The sequence below is a fragment of the Triturus cristatus genome, chromosome 6 (genome assembly GCF_964204655.1).
Source record: "Triturus cristatus chromosome 6, aTriCri1.1, whole genome shotgun sequence".
Classification (NCBI taxonomy): Eukaryota; Metazoa; Chordata; class Amphibia; order Caudata; family Salamandridae; genus Triturus; species Triturus cristatus.
This window is the reverse complement of record NC_140589.1, coordinates 866,999,585-867,020,392: the sequence shown is the minus strand read 5'-3', so window position 1 is coordinate 867,020,392 and position 20,808 is coordinate 866,999,585. Positions and strand designations below refer to the sequence as shown.

The window sequence follows — 20,808 nt, the reverse complement described above, 5'->3', positions numbered from 1 at the left end:
CACTACGGCGCTGATTAGGAGTTAGGAGTAGTGATGATTACTGCAGGGTGGGGTAAATCGTGCATGACTTTCACAAACAGTCTGATCACAAGTTAAACAAGCATTAAAAATGCAATAGGTCTAGCCTTTCATTAAGTTAAAGCCATTTGCTTTGCTATACAATACCATTAGCATTTTCAATGCTTGTTAATATATGTAAGTTAACCCTACAGCAGTACTATCAAGTCTTACAGCAGGGTGCTGTATATTAAAAAGTAGGACATCTATTTTTATATCCCTTAGCACTAAGAGCCCCAAATTGTTGTTTCACTGTGGAAAGCCTAGTAGTCCCATTGGTGAGTACAGGGTTGCGCTCTAACAACCCAGCTGTGCTAACTTCTGTATGGGGCTACTAAAATTGGTGCTTCAAGGCATCCAAATAATCGTCACATTAAACCTGACTTGATGCCTAAGTTAAATGTAATGTACCTTTTAAGTGTAAGCATCTTTTAGAAAGTTGCCACTCTGTTGCCCAAGTTTTCCTGTGGCCATTTGCAGATGCTGGCCTAATGACAGCAATATGCCCTTCTGGGGAAAAGTGTGAACGACTCCCAGGAGAGGGAACAACGGAGGCCTGCTGTTGGGAGAGGTGTCAACCAGCTGCAGCTCCTCCGTTAAGGCGGAGGAGCGTCCTCGTGCCTGCTGCATAGCAGCTAAACACAAAGTAATAAAATGGCCATTCCCATTTTGTATTTTGTGTGCTGCCCGCCGCAGTAGCGCAAGTGTGATGGGGGAGGCAGGGCCGATTGCTGGATGACATCTGCAGGTGCTCAGTGTGAGTGGCTGGCTGTCTGCAGCTGGCCCATCTGACAGGCACAGGCCCTCAGCCTCAAAATGAGCACTGGGTTAGCTTGCTCCAACCATTATAGTTACTATTGCGGGGCATGGAATGGGAAGCGATGAAGGTGGTTGTGCGGGGGGTTTGCCTCAGCACAACTTATAGCTTTCGGAAGCAACTGGAACGGGACGTGCAGACCGCCGAGCAATGACTGTCGGAATTGAAGGGGTTGTTGCTGTCAGAGCCTCAATACTGGACTGAATGGAGGGAGAAGCGGGAGGAATTTCTGGCGGCAATGCGCCGCCTGGAAAAGTTTCATACACTGCATACTGGCAGCGTCTGCATGCAGAGGGAGATCACTCCGGAGCGCTGCTGGCAAGGTTGATCCGTACTGAGACGCAGCCCTCAGTTATAGTGCAGATGAGGACTGCAGATGGGCATATGGTGTACAGCCAGGATGGCATTCTGGATACCCTGGTGGACCATATGGCCAGAGTATACGCGCGGTGCCAGGACCCCACGCGGAAGAACATGGGGGATTTTCTTAATATGCTAGGGCTCCCATGCTTGGAGGCAGAGATCGGGGAATTGCTGGATGCGCCACTCACGAAGGAGGAAATTCTGGGAGGGATTAAGTGTCTGAAATCAGCCAAGAGTCCCGGTGGTTACGGCCTACCGGCCGAATTCTATAAGAAATTTTCACAGGTCGTGGTAGACTTGCTCCTTGAGGTATACAACTAAGCTTTTCAGTCGCGGACACTCCCGCCATCCATGAATGAGGTGGTGGTGCTGATGTTTCCTAAGGCGGACAGGAACGATCAACTTCCAGGGTCATCCGATCCCCCTTACTCTGCAGTTTTTTAAATCCCTGAGGTCTCTGCTGATCTCCTTGGCATGGGCGGGCGGTCAGGCCAGATCCTCCTGGGACCTGCTGACCCTCCTGCTGAGGCAGGGTGGTTTGGGTGCGCCGGACATGCAGCTGTATGCGCTCTGTGCGCAGGCACACTTCTTGCATTTCTGGGTACACCCCACCCCCTTTCAACCACACGTGGCGGTGGATACTGCTGTCATGGCCCCCATCCCAATTAATGTGGCACTATATCAGAAAGCCCGCCGCCCCCGAGGAGACAGATTCTGCTGGAGAACTGTGTTGGGCCTGGGAGGAGCTGCGCAAACGAGCACGCATACCGGTGCTGTTTGCTCCTTCGATTCCTTTGATGCATAATCCAATGCTACCTTGCATACGGGACAGTATTAGTAAATCGCGGGCTCTGGAGATGAACCTTATAACCTTTGCTGACCTATACCCTGGAGACGAGTTCAGACCTCCCCCCGAGGCAACTGAGGGTAAGCCGGTGACATTTGCAGAACGTTTTCTGTACCCCAAAGTGCGTGCAGCATGTCGGTCCTTATGGGACGGCTTCCCAAAGGTGCTGCCGCAGCTACCTTTCTTTGGAAAACTTATTGAAAACTCCATCTCCACGTAAACTTATCACGCGCTTGTACACACGCATGCAAGACACTGCCCCATTGGTGGCCCCCCGTCCTTCAATAACTGGAATGCACATCTCGAGACACCTCTGACTGATGCACAGTGGAGCTTCTGCTGTGGGCAACTGACTGAACTCTCACCAAACTACAAACTGAGGCTGATACATTTTAAGTATTTGCGTAGGCTTTATAGAACACCAGTTAGCCTCTATCGAATGGGTATCCGTGACACTGATAATTGCTTGCGCTGCGAACGCAATTCAGCTGCATTTTTGCATATAGTATGGGACTGCCCCAAGATTGCTAGGTTTTGGGCGTTAGTTTTTGATTCTATCCTGAATGTATCGTTGGCCCCCTCCCCTGTTCTGGGACTCTTGGGATATGTCAAAGACACACCACACAAGTTGCGCAAGTTGCATGCACTTTTGTTGCTGTTCGCGAAAAGGCAAGTTGCGATTCATTGGGGCAGAAGACGAGTGCCTGTCATTAGGGATTGGGTTCGAGATGTCACGTATGGGCACACACAATTAGGGGTGTTCTGGGAATTGATGCCACTGTCTTCCAGACCCCGTGATATATGGGAGCCATTTTTGGCATTGCTCCAAAGACAACAGGAGTCGACTGTGGGGGAGGCCACGGTAGGCACTCGGAATGCGACACTGCCAGGTGAAGGTCCTGTCCCGTTGACGCCACCTAGCCCCACCCCTGAGGCATAGCCACTGAGTGATAAAGATGGGAAGGGCCCGCACGGGTTGTGTATTCGGCCCTATCTGGGATATTTCATGAAGTCTGCTCTCATTATCGTTGCACTTGTTATTCTACAACACTATCTGGGCGAAGGTTGCACGTTGATTTTTTTGTTGGGGTGGGCTACTGAGACACATGTTTTTATTATAATTTGTGAGACTGTGATTTTTTTGCTCCTATATTGATCTTCATGCCGGCTGATTGTATTGTATGGTATTTTTGCTGTTCGGAAAATGCCAATAAATAAATTAAAAACAAAAAAAACTTCCAGGGTCATACAGGCACATATCCCTGCTTAACTTTGATATGAAGATCCTTAGCGGGGTTATGGCCGCGCATTTGCAACCATACCTGTGTAGGCTTGTTCACTCGGATCAGGCGGGTTTCATTCCTCAGCATAGCACGACCATGAACCTCAGACATCTGTCTCATGTATGGCACTCGTCCGTACTTAAGCAGGAGGAATGTGCATTAGCACTTCTTGACATCGAACAAGCGTTCGATTCTGTGGGGTGGTGATATCTATGGGAGGTTCTGCGGGCAATGGGAGAGGGAGGCTGGTATTTACCATGGGTGTGGCTGCTGTACTCGGAGCCCTGTGCTAGGATTAGATTGGGGCGGTTAGTGTCTCGGGGGCCCACTATCGCCATTGCTTTGTGCTGTGGCGATGGAGCCCCTGTCGGTGGACCTCCGAACAAGGATGGCACCATTCGGGATCAAGGTTGGTGAATCTAACCACATGGTGTCCATGTATGCGGACGACAAATTAGTGTACATCAGGGACCCGGGACTAGCAGTGCCGGTGCTGTTGCGTGCCTTGGAGGGATTTGGGAGCGTGTGGGGCTTGTGGATCAACCAGGGGAAGTCCAAGTTGGTTCCGCTGGGACGATTGGCCCTAAGCGTGGACGACGACCTCCCGGGGGTGGGTCTCCCATGGATCCGGTCTGCACCACGATTTTTAGGTGTTGGGCTAGCAGATACCGTGGAGCAATTTCTGGCGCATAATATCGGTAGGGTCGTGGAGGGTCTGAGAGGCTCGGTACGTTTCTGGCGGGAGTTGCCATTATCCCTTATGAGGAGGATAGCGCTGACAAAAATGGTGGTCCTGCCCCGGTGCTTGTATGCGATGCAGCACTCCTTCTATCGGATCACCCGACCCTTTTTTGTTGAATTAGAAAGCTTCTCGTAGACTTGTTATAGGGTTCCAAACGCAAACGAGTTAATCTGGCCACTCTGCAACGAACTTGGCAGGAGGGGGGGTTGGAGGTCCCTTGCCTGGAATACTACTACATCACCACACAGCTCCAGCACGCAGTGCATTGGTTGGATGGGGACAACAACTGGGAAAAGACCCTGTTGGCGGGGTCTTTTGGGGAAAGGGAGCTACCCGAGTTACTGATGATGGGGGCGGGGGTGCCTACGACATGCCCCTAAGTAGTGCAACATGTGGCGGAGATGTGGGAAGTGACAGTCCGGAAAGTAATGAAGAGAGCTCTGTATGCTCCAGACATGCCCCTGTGGGTGGTCCAGCCATTTCAGTAGATTGCCCCATAAATGTCAGTAAGGAAATGGGAGGGGGGTTGTCAGACCATGGGCGACCTATATGATAATGCGCGATACATCACGCGTGAACAGGCTCGGGAGAGGTTTGAGCTGGGTCCAGGGCAATTCTTACAATATGAAAAGATGGCTCAGGTGGCAAGGGACCTCTGGCCCTCGTTCCCGGATGAACCTGCAGTCTCCCGGACGCTACAGACTGTTAATAATGTCTAAAGGGGGGGTTACCGATTCAAAACAAATGGGAGGCGCTGACAGGGGATACCTTTAGCGACAGGGACTGGGTCAAGATACATGAAGGGGTCAAACAAGTGAGTGCAAACACGAGGTTTAAATTAATTCAATTTAACTATGTGCAGCAAACCTACTTAGCCCCGAAGGTATTGCGCAGGATTTATCCGGAACAGTCGTGGCAGTGTCCACGGTGTGGAGAAGCAGGGGTTGCAGGGATACTTGGCATTCGTTCTAGCGATACTGAGGGGGACGACAGGCTGGGAGATAGCAGGAGAGATCCGGGTGGCATTGCTGGGATTGTTGCCTCGCACCAAGAAGAAGCTTAGTCCAAAGCTAGTCCTTTTAGGGCTGGTGCTTGCAAAGAGGCGGATTGCCATATGATGGATAGGCCGCCGTTCGCCCAGCATATCACATTGGGTGCGGGATGCGCAGGAGTGTGCGACTGCAGAGGTGATTCGAATGCAGCGGCTCAAAAAAGATGAGAAACTAGAAGAAGACGTACAGGCTTGGAGGGCTATGGTGGCAGAGATGGTAAACGGGGGTGCAGACGGAGCAGATAGCGACACAACGGGGGGAGCGTACACTCAGGGCTGGAGTCAGAAAATAGCGACAGGGTAAGAGATGCAGGGTAGCATGGTTCTACCGGAAGGGGCTAAAGAAATGGAGAGATTTAGCTCATCAGGGTATGCCATACGGGATCCTACACCAGACATGGTTTGAGAGGGTGGGGGGGGGGGGAGTTTTTTGTTGGGATAGGGGGGCTGGGAGGGGAGGCAGGGGACCAGACCTGCAGCGCAGAAGCTCGGGGGGTGGGTTGGGGCAGGGATTTGTAAGATTGTTCATGATTACGGCATGATACGGAAGATGCATACGAGAGAAGCAGAAGGAAGGGACACCCGGGAAAAGCGTGTATATTATTGCTGTTGTACGCGGGTTATGGCCTGCGGGATTGGGACAGTGACCATTCAGTGTGTTATACCCATGCCTTGACACATGCTGTTATATGTACAACCTGTATGTTTAAAAGATCAATAAAGATATGTTAAAAAATAAAGAGAGAGACACTGAACCATTATAGTTACTAGCCATCCATGTTGTCAACTCTCCCTGCCAGCAAGCCACACAGGGTGCGAGCCCAAAAGGGTGAGCTTCAAAGGTGAAGTCTCCTTCAAAGGGCACTTGGTGGATACACAGTACTTGAGGCGGCTCTTGTGTTCAGGTAGACGCATTGGTATCGGGGACAGAGAGTGCTGTTGCCAAACCGGTTTACCCGTGGCCATGTAGTCCCCAGGTAGCCACACCTCTAGGGTAGGTTACCGAGCTCCACACATTGGAAAAAGAGTTCAGACATCTTGGGAGTGGTCAGAATAGTGCACTCTGGGATGAGGGTTGCTGGAAGTCATCATCAGGCCCATTGGTCAGTAACCGCCACAGCCATGAGGACACTTTCTGGTCATAAATATGACACCCAGACCTCAGATCACATCTGAAGTGGAGAGAGGGCTGAAAGAGGACTGCCCTGCTGTTCCCTGGACGTGACGAGAGCTGCAACAACCTCTAGACTGCACCTGCTCATCCTTGGGCTAGCAAAGAGAGGACTGGGCCTGGCTTGTGGAAAAGTCACTCCCGAGCCCCAGGCACAACAGTTGCACTCCAAGAGTCAGTTGGCTGACTTCCTGTTACAGTACCAGGGCCACAGAGCTGTAGGAGCCCGTTCTGGTCAGTCAGTAGGCAGAAGAGGTTGTTCACCTCTGACTGCTGATGTGCAGCCTGGACGGCCGAGTTCCGACCCTCAAAAGTTGCACCCAAGTCTGCTGGGCCTGGGAGAGTCGTCGAAGTGCAGTTTGTTCACCCAAGACACTTACACATACACTTACTATCACCAAAAGGAAGCGCTGGTGTTGTTGTGAACGTAATCCAGTCGCAACTAGACTTTTGTTGGATCCAAGAGGACTTTGAGGGACATTGACACCTGTGGCCAAAGTTGCCTGACCAGGACCATGGACCGAGGAGTAGCCTAGGAAGGCACCCTTGACCACACAGCATCATACAACATCCTCAGCAATCTGTGTCTGTATCTGTGGACCTGAGACTGCTTTGGTGAAAAGGTAACTGTCCTGGAAATTCTTACTGGTCAACTTGACCATCTCCCTGTAGTGATTTCAGTTTTATTTAAAAATCTATATCACTGGAATCCTCTGGTGGATTTTGTTCATTCTGGTGTCAAACAATTCATAAACATAAGATCTGTGTTTATAAATCGGTGCTGGGTTTATTTTGTGTTGTATGAATTTCTTATTTTGTTGTTTTGACACTTCAAAATGATTTATACTTGTTCCTTTGTTTAAGCCTGACTGCTCGAAGCCAGTTATCTAGGGTTGAGATAAATGTTTTACAAACCAGTCGGACTGGACCCAAGATTGCATTGTGAGCGTATTACACAGTGAGGTCTCACAACCACTCCATATAATACACCACTTTCTTCACACATACTGTACCTCTTCTGTAAGAGAAAGAAGGTTGATTTGTTGCTACCTTGCTATACCTGTTCTGTAAGGTAAAAGAGGTTGCATTGTGGCTACCTTACTGTACCTGTTCTGTAAAAGAAAAGGAAGTTGCATTGTTGCTACCATACTATGCCTGTTCTGTAAGGGAAAGGAAGTTGCATTGTTGCTACCTTATCGTATCTGTTTTGTAAGCGAAAGGAGGTTGCCTTCTTGCTGTATCTGTTTTGCAAGGGAAAGGAGGGTGCATTGTTGCTACCTTTCTACACCTGTTCTTTAAGGTAAAGGAGGTTGCATTTTTGCTGCCTCACTATACCGGTTCTGTAAGGGAAAGGAGGGTGCATTGTTGCTACCTTGCTATACCTGTTCTGTAAGGGAAAGGAGGTAGCATTATTGCTACCTTACTATACTTGTTCTGTAAGGTAAAGGAGGTTGCATTTTTGCTACCTTACTACACCTGTTCTGTAAGGTAAAGGAGTTTGCATTGTTGCTACCTTGCAATATCTGTTCTGTAAGGTAAAGGAGTTTGCATTGTTGCCACCTTGCAATACCTGTTCTGTAAGGTAAAGGAGGTTGTATTTTTGCTACCTCACTATACCTGTTCTGTAAGGGAACAGGGGGTTGCATTATTGCTACCTTGCTATACCTGTTCTGTAAGGGAAAAGGGGGTTGCATTGTTGCTACCTTATCATATCTGTTCTATAAGGGAAAGGAGGGTGCATTGTTGCTACCTTTCTACACCTGTTCTTTAAGGTAAAGGAGGTTGCATTTTTGCTGCCTCGCTATACCGGTTCTGTAAGGGAAAGGAGGGTGCATTGTTGCTACCTTGCTATACCTGTTCTGTAAGGGAAAGGAGGTAGCATTATTGCTACCTTACTATACTTGTTCTGTAAGGTAAAGGAGGTTGCATTTTTGCTACCTTACTACACCTGTTCTGTAAGGTAAAGGAGTTTGCATTGTTGCTACCTTGCAATATCTGTTCTGTAAGGTAAAGGAGTTTGCATTGTTGCTACCTTGCAATACCTGTTCTGTAAGGTAAAGGAGGTTGTATTTTTGCTACCTCACTATACCTGTTCTGTAAGGGAACAGGGGGTTGCATTATTGCTACCTTGCTATACCTGTTCTGTAAGGGAAAAGGGGGTTGCATTGTTGCTACCTTATCATATCTGTTCTATAAGGGAAAGGAGGTTGCATTGTTGCTACCTTATCATATCTGTTCTATAAGGGAAAGGAGGTTGCATTGTTGTTACCTTGCTGTACCTGGTCTATAAGGGAAAGGAGGCGGCATTGTTGCTATTTTGTTATTCCTGTTCTGTAAGGGAAAGTAGGTTGCATTATTACTACCTTACTGTAATTCTTCTGTAAGGAAAAGGAGGTGGGACCGTTTCTACCTTGCCGTACCTGTTCTGTAAGGGAACGAAGGTTGCATTGTTGCTACCTTACTGTACATGTTCTGTAAGGGAAAGAAGGTTGCATTGTTGCTACCTTACTATATCTGTTCTGTAAGGGAAAGGATATTGCATAGTTTCTACCTTACCGTACATGTTCTGTAAGAGAAAGGAGGTTGGACCGTTGCTACCCTGTTGTACCTGTTCTGTAAGGGACAGAAGGTTGCATTGTTGCTACCTTACTGTACCATTGCTGCTGCTTACATGCTGTCTCTGTTCCTTAAGGAAGAGACACTTGAACTGCTACTGTTGTTCGGTACCTCATGAGTGAGGGATGGGCAGAATTGTTTTGCGTGTTAACAAACCTTTTCAGTACGCACTGTGTGAAATCACTAGTTGTCTCCCACCCAAAAAAACAGTCTACTGGTCATCTTAACATCTATAACTCTTAGGGTAGTTGGAAATTAAGATGAAAATGAATATGTGGTGGCTTAGCTGGAACGCTGGAATTTGCAAGTTTCTTCGGGGTTGAACATTGTTTGGGCATCACTTACATTATTACTACAAAATAAGTACTTTTCCTTGTTGGTTGTCTGTTACGTGAACGTGCATTTATTTGATGTGTTTGATTAGGTTTACCAATTGGAATATAACACACAAAGACACGAGTATGCGTAATTTACTCCCCACACTTGGTTGCAGTTTACAAGCCTGACTGATTCACATATATATATGACCTGGTTGTGCATACATTATACGAAATAATATTGACAACTATATCTGATGTCTGTTTTTTAGGATTTGGCAATTTGTGGAATTGCCCTTTTTTCATTTTATTGACATCTCATAAAAAAGTTTTTATCTTACCACCTGCCCCCTGATAAAGCTGGATTCTCATCTTATCGTATCTTACCATTTCTAAGAATCTTCCGGTAGACTGGACCTTTCTACCTGCTGAATAGTGTGAAGGGAAGAAAATCCAATTTCTCAATATAGCCAATTAAACTTAAACTTTAAAATCAAAATTTTGGGGTTTATTACAAAGTCAAAAATAGTTGCACATACAAGCACCTCATCACGAGGTTAAAAAAATAAATGGGCACTAATACACAGAATATCCTACGCAGGAGTCTCATCCGACTCAGAATAAGAAGAATAGTTAACTCCAGAAGCATCAGGCAACCAATAACTGCTCCAATTTCTGTTAGAAGTCATTAACCTAAAAGAACAAGCATTGTCATAGCCAATAGGTCTCGCTTTTGGGACCTTATAAGTATTTAGTTATGCAGCACAATATCCTTGGTGCAACAACATCAACAGTTGCATGGCTAAACACTTATAAGGTCCCAAAGGCGAGACCTATTGGCTATGCTAATGCTTGTTAATATTTATACAATCTTTAATGGCTTATTAAACATAAATATGTGTCTAAGTGTTTTTTAAAGTATTATGATAATTATAAATATCTTTAAAGGGTTGTATTATTTAATACATTAATTATATGTTCTATTTATTCTATACTACATTTATTTGAATGTATAATTTAATATTAGGTTTTATTTCGTTTTATTTGTACATTTATTTTAAAGTTGCATTCATTTTTAAGAATTACATTTTTAAATACTTAAATAGTGTTTATGTCATTTATATGTTATGTTTATATTAAAAATGCATTCCTTTTTTCATTACAATAATGTTAATTCTATTTACATATGTATACTTGCCAATGCAACGTTGATATTTTGATTCTCAATATTTTTGTTGTCGATATTCTTGTACTTTACATGACATGTAGGTAAAGTTGATATTTTGGCTGTAAATATTTTGCCAGTTTTCTATTTGCATCGCAATTATTTATGGTTTATCTTCTATCATACAACCTTTCTTGAGGGGGACCGTAACACAATTACCGGCCCATCAATTACTCTTTCCCAGTTAATTTCTAATTCGCCTGGAGAACCACAGGGGTCAATTTGTGATCCCCATTAACTCTGCTTGCCCTAGAGTTACCGGGACACCTGGTTTTGGTAATTTGGGGAGAATGGGTAGGAGTGGAACTGATGGGGTTGCCAACTTGAATGAAAATTTGACCATGTGAGGAGGGGGTGGGGCTTGGTGCCAAGAAATACCTAAGAGGCACCCCCCGCACCCAAGCGCCCCCGTCCAAAAACAACAAAAAACCTTGCAGAGGCTGGTGCCGAGGTCATGGGGTGTTTTCACACCCCTAAATGGACGTGGGCAGATCAAAACCTCAGAAACAGGCTTGAAATTCACTGTCTACAGTGGTTTTCAGCTTATTTCCCTCTCTCTGTGTGATATCGGCTCCTCTCTGAGTGACCGGAGTCAATATCATGTGTCACATGGTGCCACCGTGTGAGTTGGCAGGTCTGGGGCTGGCACAGGGGACCTGAAGCCTATGACAGAGGAGCTAAAAAACGATGGATGGAATGCTCTCCAGAGGAATTTCCAGCATTAGACAGCATTGGCTGAAGCGCTTTCCTTTTTGCTTTCTCATTGAAGAGACAGGCTAGGAGGGAGCTGAGAGCCCAGTTTCTGTCAAAAGATGACCTCTGGTGCTCTGTGCTGCATGTGGGCGGAGGGAGGTGAATTACAAAGCCTGGATGAGGTTTGTGACAAATCAAACATATGCAGGTCAAAGTGAACGAAACAAAGATTAATAGGAGAGCAGTCAGGGCAACACCTGGTGTACAGCGCCACCTACAGGGAGCTGGCAAACGATGCCTGCTTCTGTTGCAGTACCTTTTACACCAAGAACGCGCAATGGTTTGCCAGGACAGGCGTCGCGAAGCTGCTGAGAATTTTCAATCTTTGCACGAAGAACAGTTTAGCATTGTTGGGAAACAGAGCAAAACGTGCACAAGCAGTTTTAATCAGCTGCTGCATCTCACTAGAAGGATCCTGCCATGAACTCTAATGGGCAGGCAGCGAAGAAAGGAGCAGAAAATAAAATGAGCAAACTTGGTGATGAAAACGTGGCCCTAGGATGATCTGACTTGGAAGACGAAAAAATAAAACGTGTGCTTCAAAGCAGTTTTAAAGGACTATAAAGAGTGAAAACAAGACAAGCAATGGCCGCGAAAGTGAAAGTAATGGCGAGCGATGCGAAGGAAGAGATAAGATAGGCAGATGGCGGCTGCGCGCTTGAGGCCAGCAAAAGCTTGTGGGTAGCACTTTGAAAACCCCCTTACTAAAAGTCGAGCAAGCAGCGCATGTGCTGCTCTAGGCTCGACCTAAAAAGCAATTAGTCTATCCCTACACTATCTTTAAGATGACATCCCTACTTAGCATTTTCCCCAGGCAAGAGAGAAAAAGGTGTCAGTAGTAAAGACTTCCTTAGAAGTATACTCACTTTGCTTAAATCATTAGCCAAAGCTATAGAGCACGTTCTGAGATGCTCCTTCTATCTTCCAATCTAATCCTCGACTGCTCAACCCTCGGGGCACTGTCACTAATACAAAATCACAAAAATAGTAACACGCTCTTGTCAAACCTCTTCAGCCAGGTCTTCCTTCTGTATTTTTCCATCAAAACCCTTTCTTCATCCAAAAGCGGTTGGATTGACCTTGGGTCCCAGGCACCTTCTCCGCTGAAAGTATCATATCTGCATTACAGTGTACTCCCATGGTTGCTTCTCCTACCATCCTAACTCCTAAAACAAAGGGTTAGTCTTCCTAACGAGCTAGGCGTCCTTGCACCTGCAACAGAAACATGGGAACGAGAAACTTTCCACTCTCTGAGATCTGCTGACTTTTCTAAAACCCAGAGCCTTTCCAAGGGAATCAATTTTCAGCCTACAATATTCAGCTAACATAAGAACAAATAGGCCTTTCTCTTAAACATATATGCAGTCAGGCCTTTGCATTTAAACACAAGTTTCTAAAATCACATTAAAAGCATTGATTTCATTATACTTCATACATGAATAAACAAAACTACACATGCAGACTTTAATATGATGCATGTTAAACCTAGTGCACCACCTTATACACAAACTAATTCATTATGCATCATCTAAAATACACTTTTGATTAAACACTGCATTGATTCTTCAAAGTTGACATGATTACACTTCTATTCGCACTATTATATGCTACTTTAGTACTGCATTTCTAAAACCCACACGTTAATATTTTCCTTTAAATATATGGGTGCGGACTACCTGTGATTATGATGCACCCCTACGATTTCAGAATGATATGGCTCTATCAGTTCTATAAAACGAGATACATTGCTGCACTTTGCATAACTTCTTGGTGGTTCCGATAGGTGTCTATTTATGTACAGATACATGTATGAAATACCTGTCGCTTGGAAAAACTTTAGGAATCCGTCTTTGTGTGTGTACTGCGATCAGAAGTATTTTAAAAACCTGCCATTGTTTTTTCTCATGATGTCTAAAAGATAGTGTTGTCTTTCTTTGCTACTTCTCCCTCCTATAGCCTTTCTTTGTGTTTATCGCCTCAGATAGTTTTAGTCGTTATTTATGTCATGGGGTTTGGACATGTTTTTATGTTTATTTGTATTCATGAATGTAAAAATTTGACCTAAAAAAATTATAATTTTGCTTTTCAGAATTGGTGATGCTGCTGGAGTGGTGGTCAGGAACTGATTGCACCCTCTACACTGACTTGCAGAGTTTGGATAAATATGGGAAAGAGAGCGCCATTGTCATTCTCAACCACAACTTTGAAATTGACTTCCTCTGTGGGTGGAACTTCTGTGAAAAATTTGGAATGCTTGGGGTGAGTTTCAACCTTCCTGAGGATATGTTTTAGATATCTAAGTACTTGTGAAGTGTCTTTCCACTAGGCTCTTTTGTCTGCATTTGTTATCAAACCCAGTGTTTCATTCAGCACATTCTAACCTGCCCCCTAGGAATAATTGTGAACCATATTAGGGAATATTTAAAAGATTCAATATATTTGTATTTCTTTTTTCTGTTTCTGATTTTTTTTTTTTTAACGTTTTGTAGTCATGATGACTCAGAACACCTGTAACTTGCCTCCAATCAAAGTTGTCATATTGTGTCTTCTGGGCTTTGGTCTCAGCCTGTCTGTCTGGACGGGTGGCTAGTCAATTTGGCCAGTCCTTTATTGCAGCTGAGAATCAGGGTATGTGGATATTTTTAAGTTTGAAACATTTTAAAAATATTTTTGTCTTGTTTTGGTCTTTTTTCCACAAAGTAAGTTGGGTTGACTCCTTTCATATAAGTTCAAATTCTAGCAACCCTTTAATTCCTTCTCCCCTGTAGATACCTGTGGATTCAGGAGGCTGTCCAGTGAAGTGCATTGCTCCTGGTGGGGGTTGTGATCTTTAAGTACTTGTTACTGAATACAGATGTATCCCCCTGAACAGTGCGAGCCCAGCTGGGTTGATGCATTCTGTAGCTTTCTTGTGGATTTTGCTCTACCCTTGTTTTGTATACAGTCCACAAGAATCCTTCCTGGTTGAAGAGCACACAGCTTACATGTACGGTGGAGTCCTATGCGTACTTTTAAATATCCAGTATCCAAAGGTGGCTTTTTCAATGCTGCTGTCCTTGTGCCCACTGCTAGTTTGCGAAATGTGAATTTTTTTTGTAAAAGATAATTAATTCTTCTGGAAATGTATGTATTTTGCAAAATGCATTTCACTTGTAGCCGAAGGAGGGTGGGAGCATTCCCGCACTCAGTTCTCCCCAATGCATCTTGATAAATACAGTGCATGATAACACTTACTTCAGTAGGGGTCTTTAATATTTCACCCTTGTTGGTGCAGCTTGTGCTGTATAACTCTAGACATGTATTTCTGATTCATTCCTTCATCAGTAGAGAACAACTAGTCGTACTGGAGGTGCTGGTAAATGCTGCCCAAGGTCTTCTCAGGTCTCTGTACTTCTCCCTGGGCGCAGGTGCATCGACACAAGCTTGTCAGCTCAGTAGCTCAAGGGAGCCTTTTCAAGCAAAAGGGAGGTAGGAACACACTGGCTCACATCCCAGCACTCAATTTGTCGCATTGCATCATGGTAAATTACTTGCTGCTCTCTACTGATAAAGGAATGAGTCCACAAACACGTGTCAGGAATTACACAGCACAGGCCGCACCACCAAGGGTGGAAAACAACATCCTACTACTGAAGTAAGTGTTATCATTCACTGCATTTACCATGATGCATCGGGGCAAATTCAGTGCTGGGATGTGAGACGGCGTGCTCCCACCCTCCTACATTTTGCTTGGACCTTGAAAAACTTTTCTCTGCATGGTTATGCCTCGCTTAAAACAAGCATTGGCATAGCCAAGACGCCTTTGGGACATTATAAGTGTTTAGCCATGCAATGGTTGATGTTGTTGCACCAAGGATACTGTGCTGCATAACTGAATACTTATAAGGTCCCAAAAGCGAGACCTATTGGCTATAAGCATGTCTGACTGGCAGTATTAGTAAGGAGTTCGATAGCTTGCGGTAGTACAGTACCTTATCCAGTCCTGGTTTTATTCTGTGCATTCTAGGACCTGTAAATTTGTTTCTATGTTTGAAAATGATGGACTACAAGTCCCCGAATACCAAGGGAAAAATGGGACATCAGGATGAGCTAATAACACAAGATATGGGCAGAATCACGCGTATTATTGTAGTCAGAAGGACTAGCTACAAAGAGAATGAACACAGATCTTCAACATGCGCTGATCTCATTCAAAATGAGCTTTCTAAAAACATCTTAATGGGACTACTACTGCATATTTTCCGAACTTTGCAAACGCATACCGAGCATGTACATTCTTGAGAAGTTTGAATTACAATAATAGAGAAAGTGTTATTCCTGAGCAAAGGAATAGGCAGGAGTGATTATAAGTTTGCCACACAAAGTGCTTTAACCCAACCTGTCACTCTCCTGTTTCTCAATAAAGTATGTGCTCTCAGTAGAAAATCTGTTTTTTTAGGCAGTTGCTCTTTGAGTGCTAAATGGAATGCAAGCTAAGATGTTCGCGGAAATGAGTATTAACTGAAGCCGAGGCTTGTTTACGGCAGCCATTTCATCGCGTTAGCTAATACTGTAATCACAGGAGCAGGGGACCCCAGACTCGTCTCTTACTGTTTTCACTCGGGGTGTGGGTCAGGAGCCCTGGGAACCCGTTCACCCCCTCACAACAACTCCTGAGCGAAGGAACAGGCGGGAGTGATTATTAGTTTGCCACACAAAGTGCTTTAACCCAACCTGTAGGCAAAGGAGCTGGCTCCGGGGCTGCCGGAGGAGACCGGTGGCGAGACCGCATGGCTGCTGGCAGCATAGCTGAAGGAGGCATACGGGACCGGTCCGGTTCCTCCTCATCATCAGCAGTGACTGGGGGGGTTTGGTGACGAAAAATACACAGTCAGCAGCAGCCCGTGAGGTCTGGGGGAGCTGGTGATTACCGGCAGGAGGGAAGATCGAGAGACGACCCTCGGTGCGGCCTCCTGCAGTGTCAGCCAAGCGGATGGAGCTGCCGAGCATAGTACCCCCAGGGGCACCCCGCTTACCCCCCTCCCCCAAATTAGGTTACCCAAAGAAGACACAAGAAACAGTTGTAGATGGGTAACAAATGCTGCAGGATTTATTACATAATTTCCAGGATATGTAATAGGTGGGTTATCTTACGGGCGATCCAAGGGCAGGCGGCCATCTACTTCACCTGCCCCGCCTGATGAGCCGGGCAGCACGGGAACGACCCGCAGGTGCTGCCCCCCAAGTGATTCTTTTTCGATCACGTGCCGTTGAGATTCTACTCACACCCCCCCTCTCGGGGCGGAGCGTCGCATAGCAAACCCCCGGTTGTTCAGGCCCACAACCGCCCACAGGCCTAGCGGGGCGCCGACCGGCTTCCGGGACCTCTCTGGAGGCTCCTCGTTTTGGCTCAGGCACCACGTGGTGCCGCGCAGAGGTACCCTTTGTACCGGCCTGCTTCCAGATCGCCCTGTAACTCCGCCTGCAACGAAAAGAAAAACATTAAAACGTTCAGCCAAAAACCCCACCCCACCACACCACGCCGGGTAAGCGGTAGGGAGGGTAAAAGGGCGAGGTGGGCGACAAAGAGGTCGCCAGTGAGGGTGGGGGAAGGCTAAATAGCCTTCCCCTCACACCTGGGCCCGGAAGTGACGCGCCTTTCGCGTCACTTCCGGCCCCCTACACGGAGGGGGGCACGATCAGGAACCCTGCCCCCGCCCCCCCCGAAGTATGGAGTGGGGAGGGGTGACCGGGGCCCCGGGGCCACTAAGGCGCCGACCGCCGAGTGGCCCCCTGCGGGGGCCGCGGTCAGCGGCATAGTACCCCCAGGGGCACCCCGCTTACCCCCCTCCCCCAAATTAGGTTACCCAAAGAAGACACAAGAAACAGTTGTAGATGGGTAACAAATGCTGCAGGATTTATTACATAATTTCCAGGATATGTAATAGGTGGGTTATCTTACGGGCGATCCAAGGGCAGGCGGCCATCTACTTCACCTGCCCCGCCTGATGAGCCGGGCAGCACGGGAACGACCCGCAGGTGCTGCCCCCCAAGTGATTCTTTTTCGATCACGTGCCGTTGAGATTCTACTCACACCCCCCCTCTCGGGGCGGAGCGTCGCATAGCAAACCCCCGGTTGTTCAGGCCCACAACCGCCCACAGGCCTAGCGGGGCGCCGACCGGCTTCCGGGACCTCTCTGGAGGCTCCTCGTTTTGGCTCAGGCACCACGTGGTGCCGCGCAGAGGTACCCTTTGTACCGGCCTGCTTCCAGATCGCCCTGTAACTCCGCCACAGCCCTGGAGGCGGCTAACCGTCGCAGCCAGGGCCCCCCACCAACCCGCTATAGTCTTACCTGCCACCTCTCCTATCTAGGGCTTCCTGCGACTAGCTGGAAGGGAACCGTCCTAGCAGAAGGGAGAGTTTGAAATTCTGCCACTTCATGACAGTGTGACAGCGCTAGCGGGACTCAAACCTTGTGAGATCCCTTATATCCACAGGCCAAAAAGATGATTCTGAAGTTTTGCCACCTTATGACACTTTGACAGCGTTTCCTGGACTCGAACCCTTGTCCTGTGAGACCATTACAACCGTAGGCACAAGACCTACCATTGAGCTATGGCTCCAGGTTGTTGAAGAGTTTGAAATTTGCCAACTTCTGACACTTTGACAGCGTTTACGGGACTCGAACCCAAGACTTACCAGTGAGCTATAGCTCCTGGTGTTGTAGATGGCCCCATCAAGGCCCCCAAGGCCCGAGACGCTATCCTAATCGGAATAGGGTCTGCTGAAATAAAGGACCCATTGGGCCTGGGGAGATGTGCCAAGAACTATTCGCCCCCCATGCGGGCAGGTTACCCTCTTCACAATTATGGGCCTGCCCTCTTAGGCTATGAAGGCGAGAAGGGGTTTACTTAACCTTTGGCCAGCCCCTCTGATTGCTAAACCCGGGGCACAGGAGAGCTCCTCGCTGCCAGCGCGTGACCATGGGCACCATCCCCTATTCCTTATGGGAATTATGCCCCTACAGATCCCTCAGTGATGTAACCCCCTAGGCGTACCAGCTTCGGGAATCTATCCAGCTTAAACATTGCGCGCTGACAGTAAAGTTCACGCGTTGAGGATTGACTAAGTCCTGCTACGCCCTTCCCATCATGCTCCTCAGAAGGAGGGTGGCGGGGGGTGCCCCCCACCACAACCCAGAGCATCCCCAGCGGTGCCAAATTCCTGCTCCGTTGAAGTAGAGATTCAGTGCACCCTGGGCGTGACCAATGTTCTATTGCCATAATGTCCCCTTGTGTTTGCCCCGCTGACACCCCAGTTATTGGGACAGCAGCCCCCATATGCTGGCTGGCGGCGCCCCCTGAGAACGGTAAAAGTGTCCGTAACCAGGATCCCAGTCTCCGCAGCTGCAGTACGCGACCAGTGATTCCGGTGGAGAATGCCACCAGCCGCAATGGTCCTCTAGGCATTATGAAAAGCACTATTTTACCTGGGCCTATCTCCAAATGATGGTGATTTCACCCAGCTGACGGCCGGAGGCCCGCCTCTGGAGCCTATTCACCTGTTTTGCTACTCGGGCCCCCTTCTGGGTGGGCCTCCGAGTTAGGGCAACGCGCGTGCTCCCCGGGCACGGTGCTGCTGACCCAGTGCGCACGCTGGTACCTTATCTGTTGCTAAATGCCCTACCGCTGGAAGCTTCCCAGGAAAAGTAGACTTCGAGGTCCCACCTAAATTGATCCCATCGCCTGGGGGGAACCCAGTGGTGGCAGGACCTGTATGGTAACTCCATCCCGGTGTAGCTATCGCTTATTTGTGCCGCCGAAGCAGGCAATGCCCCCTTAGTCTCAAGTTCTACCCCTAGAGAATAACCTTGGGGGCAGACAAGTCTGTGGGAACCAACCGGAAACTTTGGTGCAAATACCGGCCCTTATTCTGAACGTTGCGAATGCTGCACGGTCAATAAAGCCCTGACGCCCTGGGGCTCTACGTGGTCTTTACCAAACTTTGAACGACCGCACACTTGCTATATAACAACTATACCACCCACAAACCGGGTGGAAGGTCTTCATCGAAGCAACCCGAAATCTGTCTTTGGTTGCATGGGAATGCCCCCCAAAGTACATCTGGACCTATTCCTATATGGTTCCTTCAGCTACTCCTCCTGCATGCCTAACTCTTGGTTATGGTGCCCCGCTCAGTGTTCTGCAGGCTAATCGGCTTAACCATGAACTATCGGTCGATTTGAGACAGAGGTAAACCACGGGTTGCCATCCGCTCGCGAGCGGCGCACCCGCAACCACTTGGACAATCACGCTGGTAACCTTGTGCCGTGATTTAAGCCCTAGTGATGCGCTATGTGGTGACCACTTATTCTTTGCCGCTAAGTCAGTGCGTCCCCGTATTCAATGCGATTGGGGCACTGAGCTGCACCCATATCTAACCCATCTAGTGGCTCAAACCAGACTTCCTTTAGCATTAGATAATAACTACCATTCTATCTTGGTTGCGTAGCCCTGCCCGACTAGGCACCCACCCGGGTGTCTAGGTTACAGTTAGATATGTGTGAGTTCCCCATATCAGTGACCGTTGAAGGCTGCCCACATAAGCATGTTGGCGGGGCCGAGTTGCAGGCTTAAGCATACCTCTTTTAGACTGTCGGCAGCGACCCGTGTGTAACTGCCACTAACATGGCAATGACCGTTCTACGTTAGGACTATCTCCCCATGGTCCGCCCTGCCCAAGGACTGATGCACCTGGGAGGGCGAGGCCGTAAGGAATGGGGGGTGGGTGTCGAGGCCAAACAACAATGACAAACGACCCAAGCCCCCTTTCAGCAAAAGGTTGGAGACGAGCGACACGTGGTCACGTGTGGTCGGGATCGGACTGCGCGACCCTTGCTGTAAGTAGCACTTTTATGACGCGCGAACTCGACCCGAAGTTATGGCAACGCTGTGCATGAGCAACATATTTACACACATATTCGGGCACGGGAGTGAGATCATGAGCCGCCAGGTCCACCACCCTCGGGAACCCAGGCATACCAGGTCCAGCAGCTCGCATACATATTCGGGCACGGCGATATTCATTGATTTACCTAGCATCGCAACCCAGCGTGAACTCGATCCGAAGGTAATCGCGCGCCGTTCATGAGCACTGTATATATATGCATCATCGGGCACGTGGATATTAAATTATCTTCCCAGAGTCCCAGCGTGACCCGCCCGAAGGTGTTGGAGTGCAGTACATGAGCCATAGGTATTAACATACGTACTCGGGCACGGTCGATTAGTGATTAGCTCAAACCGTAATGTGCGCGAAATTAATCGAGCACCGGACACAAGCACCGACTGAATAACCTATTCGGGTGCAGGGGGTGTCGTAATGCCCGTATTCATTTACTGCGCGTGAATGTGGGCACAAGCAATTCTTGTGAATAATACGTGCACTTGTATCATGTGTCTGCATTATAGGAAACCAGCAATACATGCTGCATATTTATCTAGCGTGAAATCGACCCGAAGGTATTGGAGCAAAACTTGCGAACTATGCCTGCACTTGTATCAAGTATCTGCCTTATAGCAAGCCA

The 20,808-nt window shown here is 47.7% G+C and overlaps 1 protein-coding gene across 2 annotated transcripts in view; it reads left to right on the top strand.

The window, feature by feature from the left end:
• The window catches only part of AGPAT4 (1-acylglycerol-3-phosphate O-acyltransferase 4), a 396,016-nt gene that overhangs the window by 213,540 nt on the left and 161,668 nt on the right, over positions 1–20,808 (top strand). For both annotated transcript variants that reach the window (XM_085611455.1, XM_085611456.1), the window contains one exon: positions 13,332–13,501. In XM_085611455.1, coding sequence (XP_085467581.1) covers positions 13,332–13,501 — 170 coding nt within the window. The remainder of the gene's footprint in view (positions 1–13,331; positions 13,502–20,808) is intronic.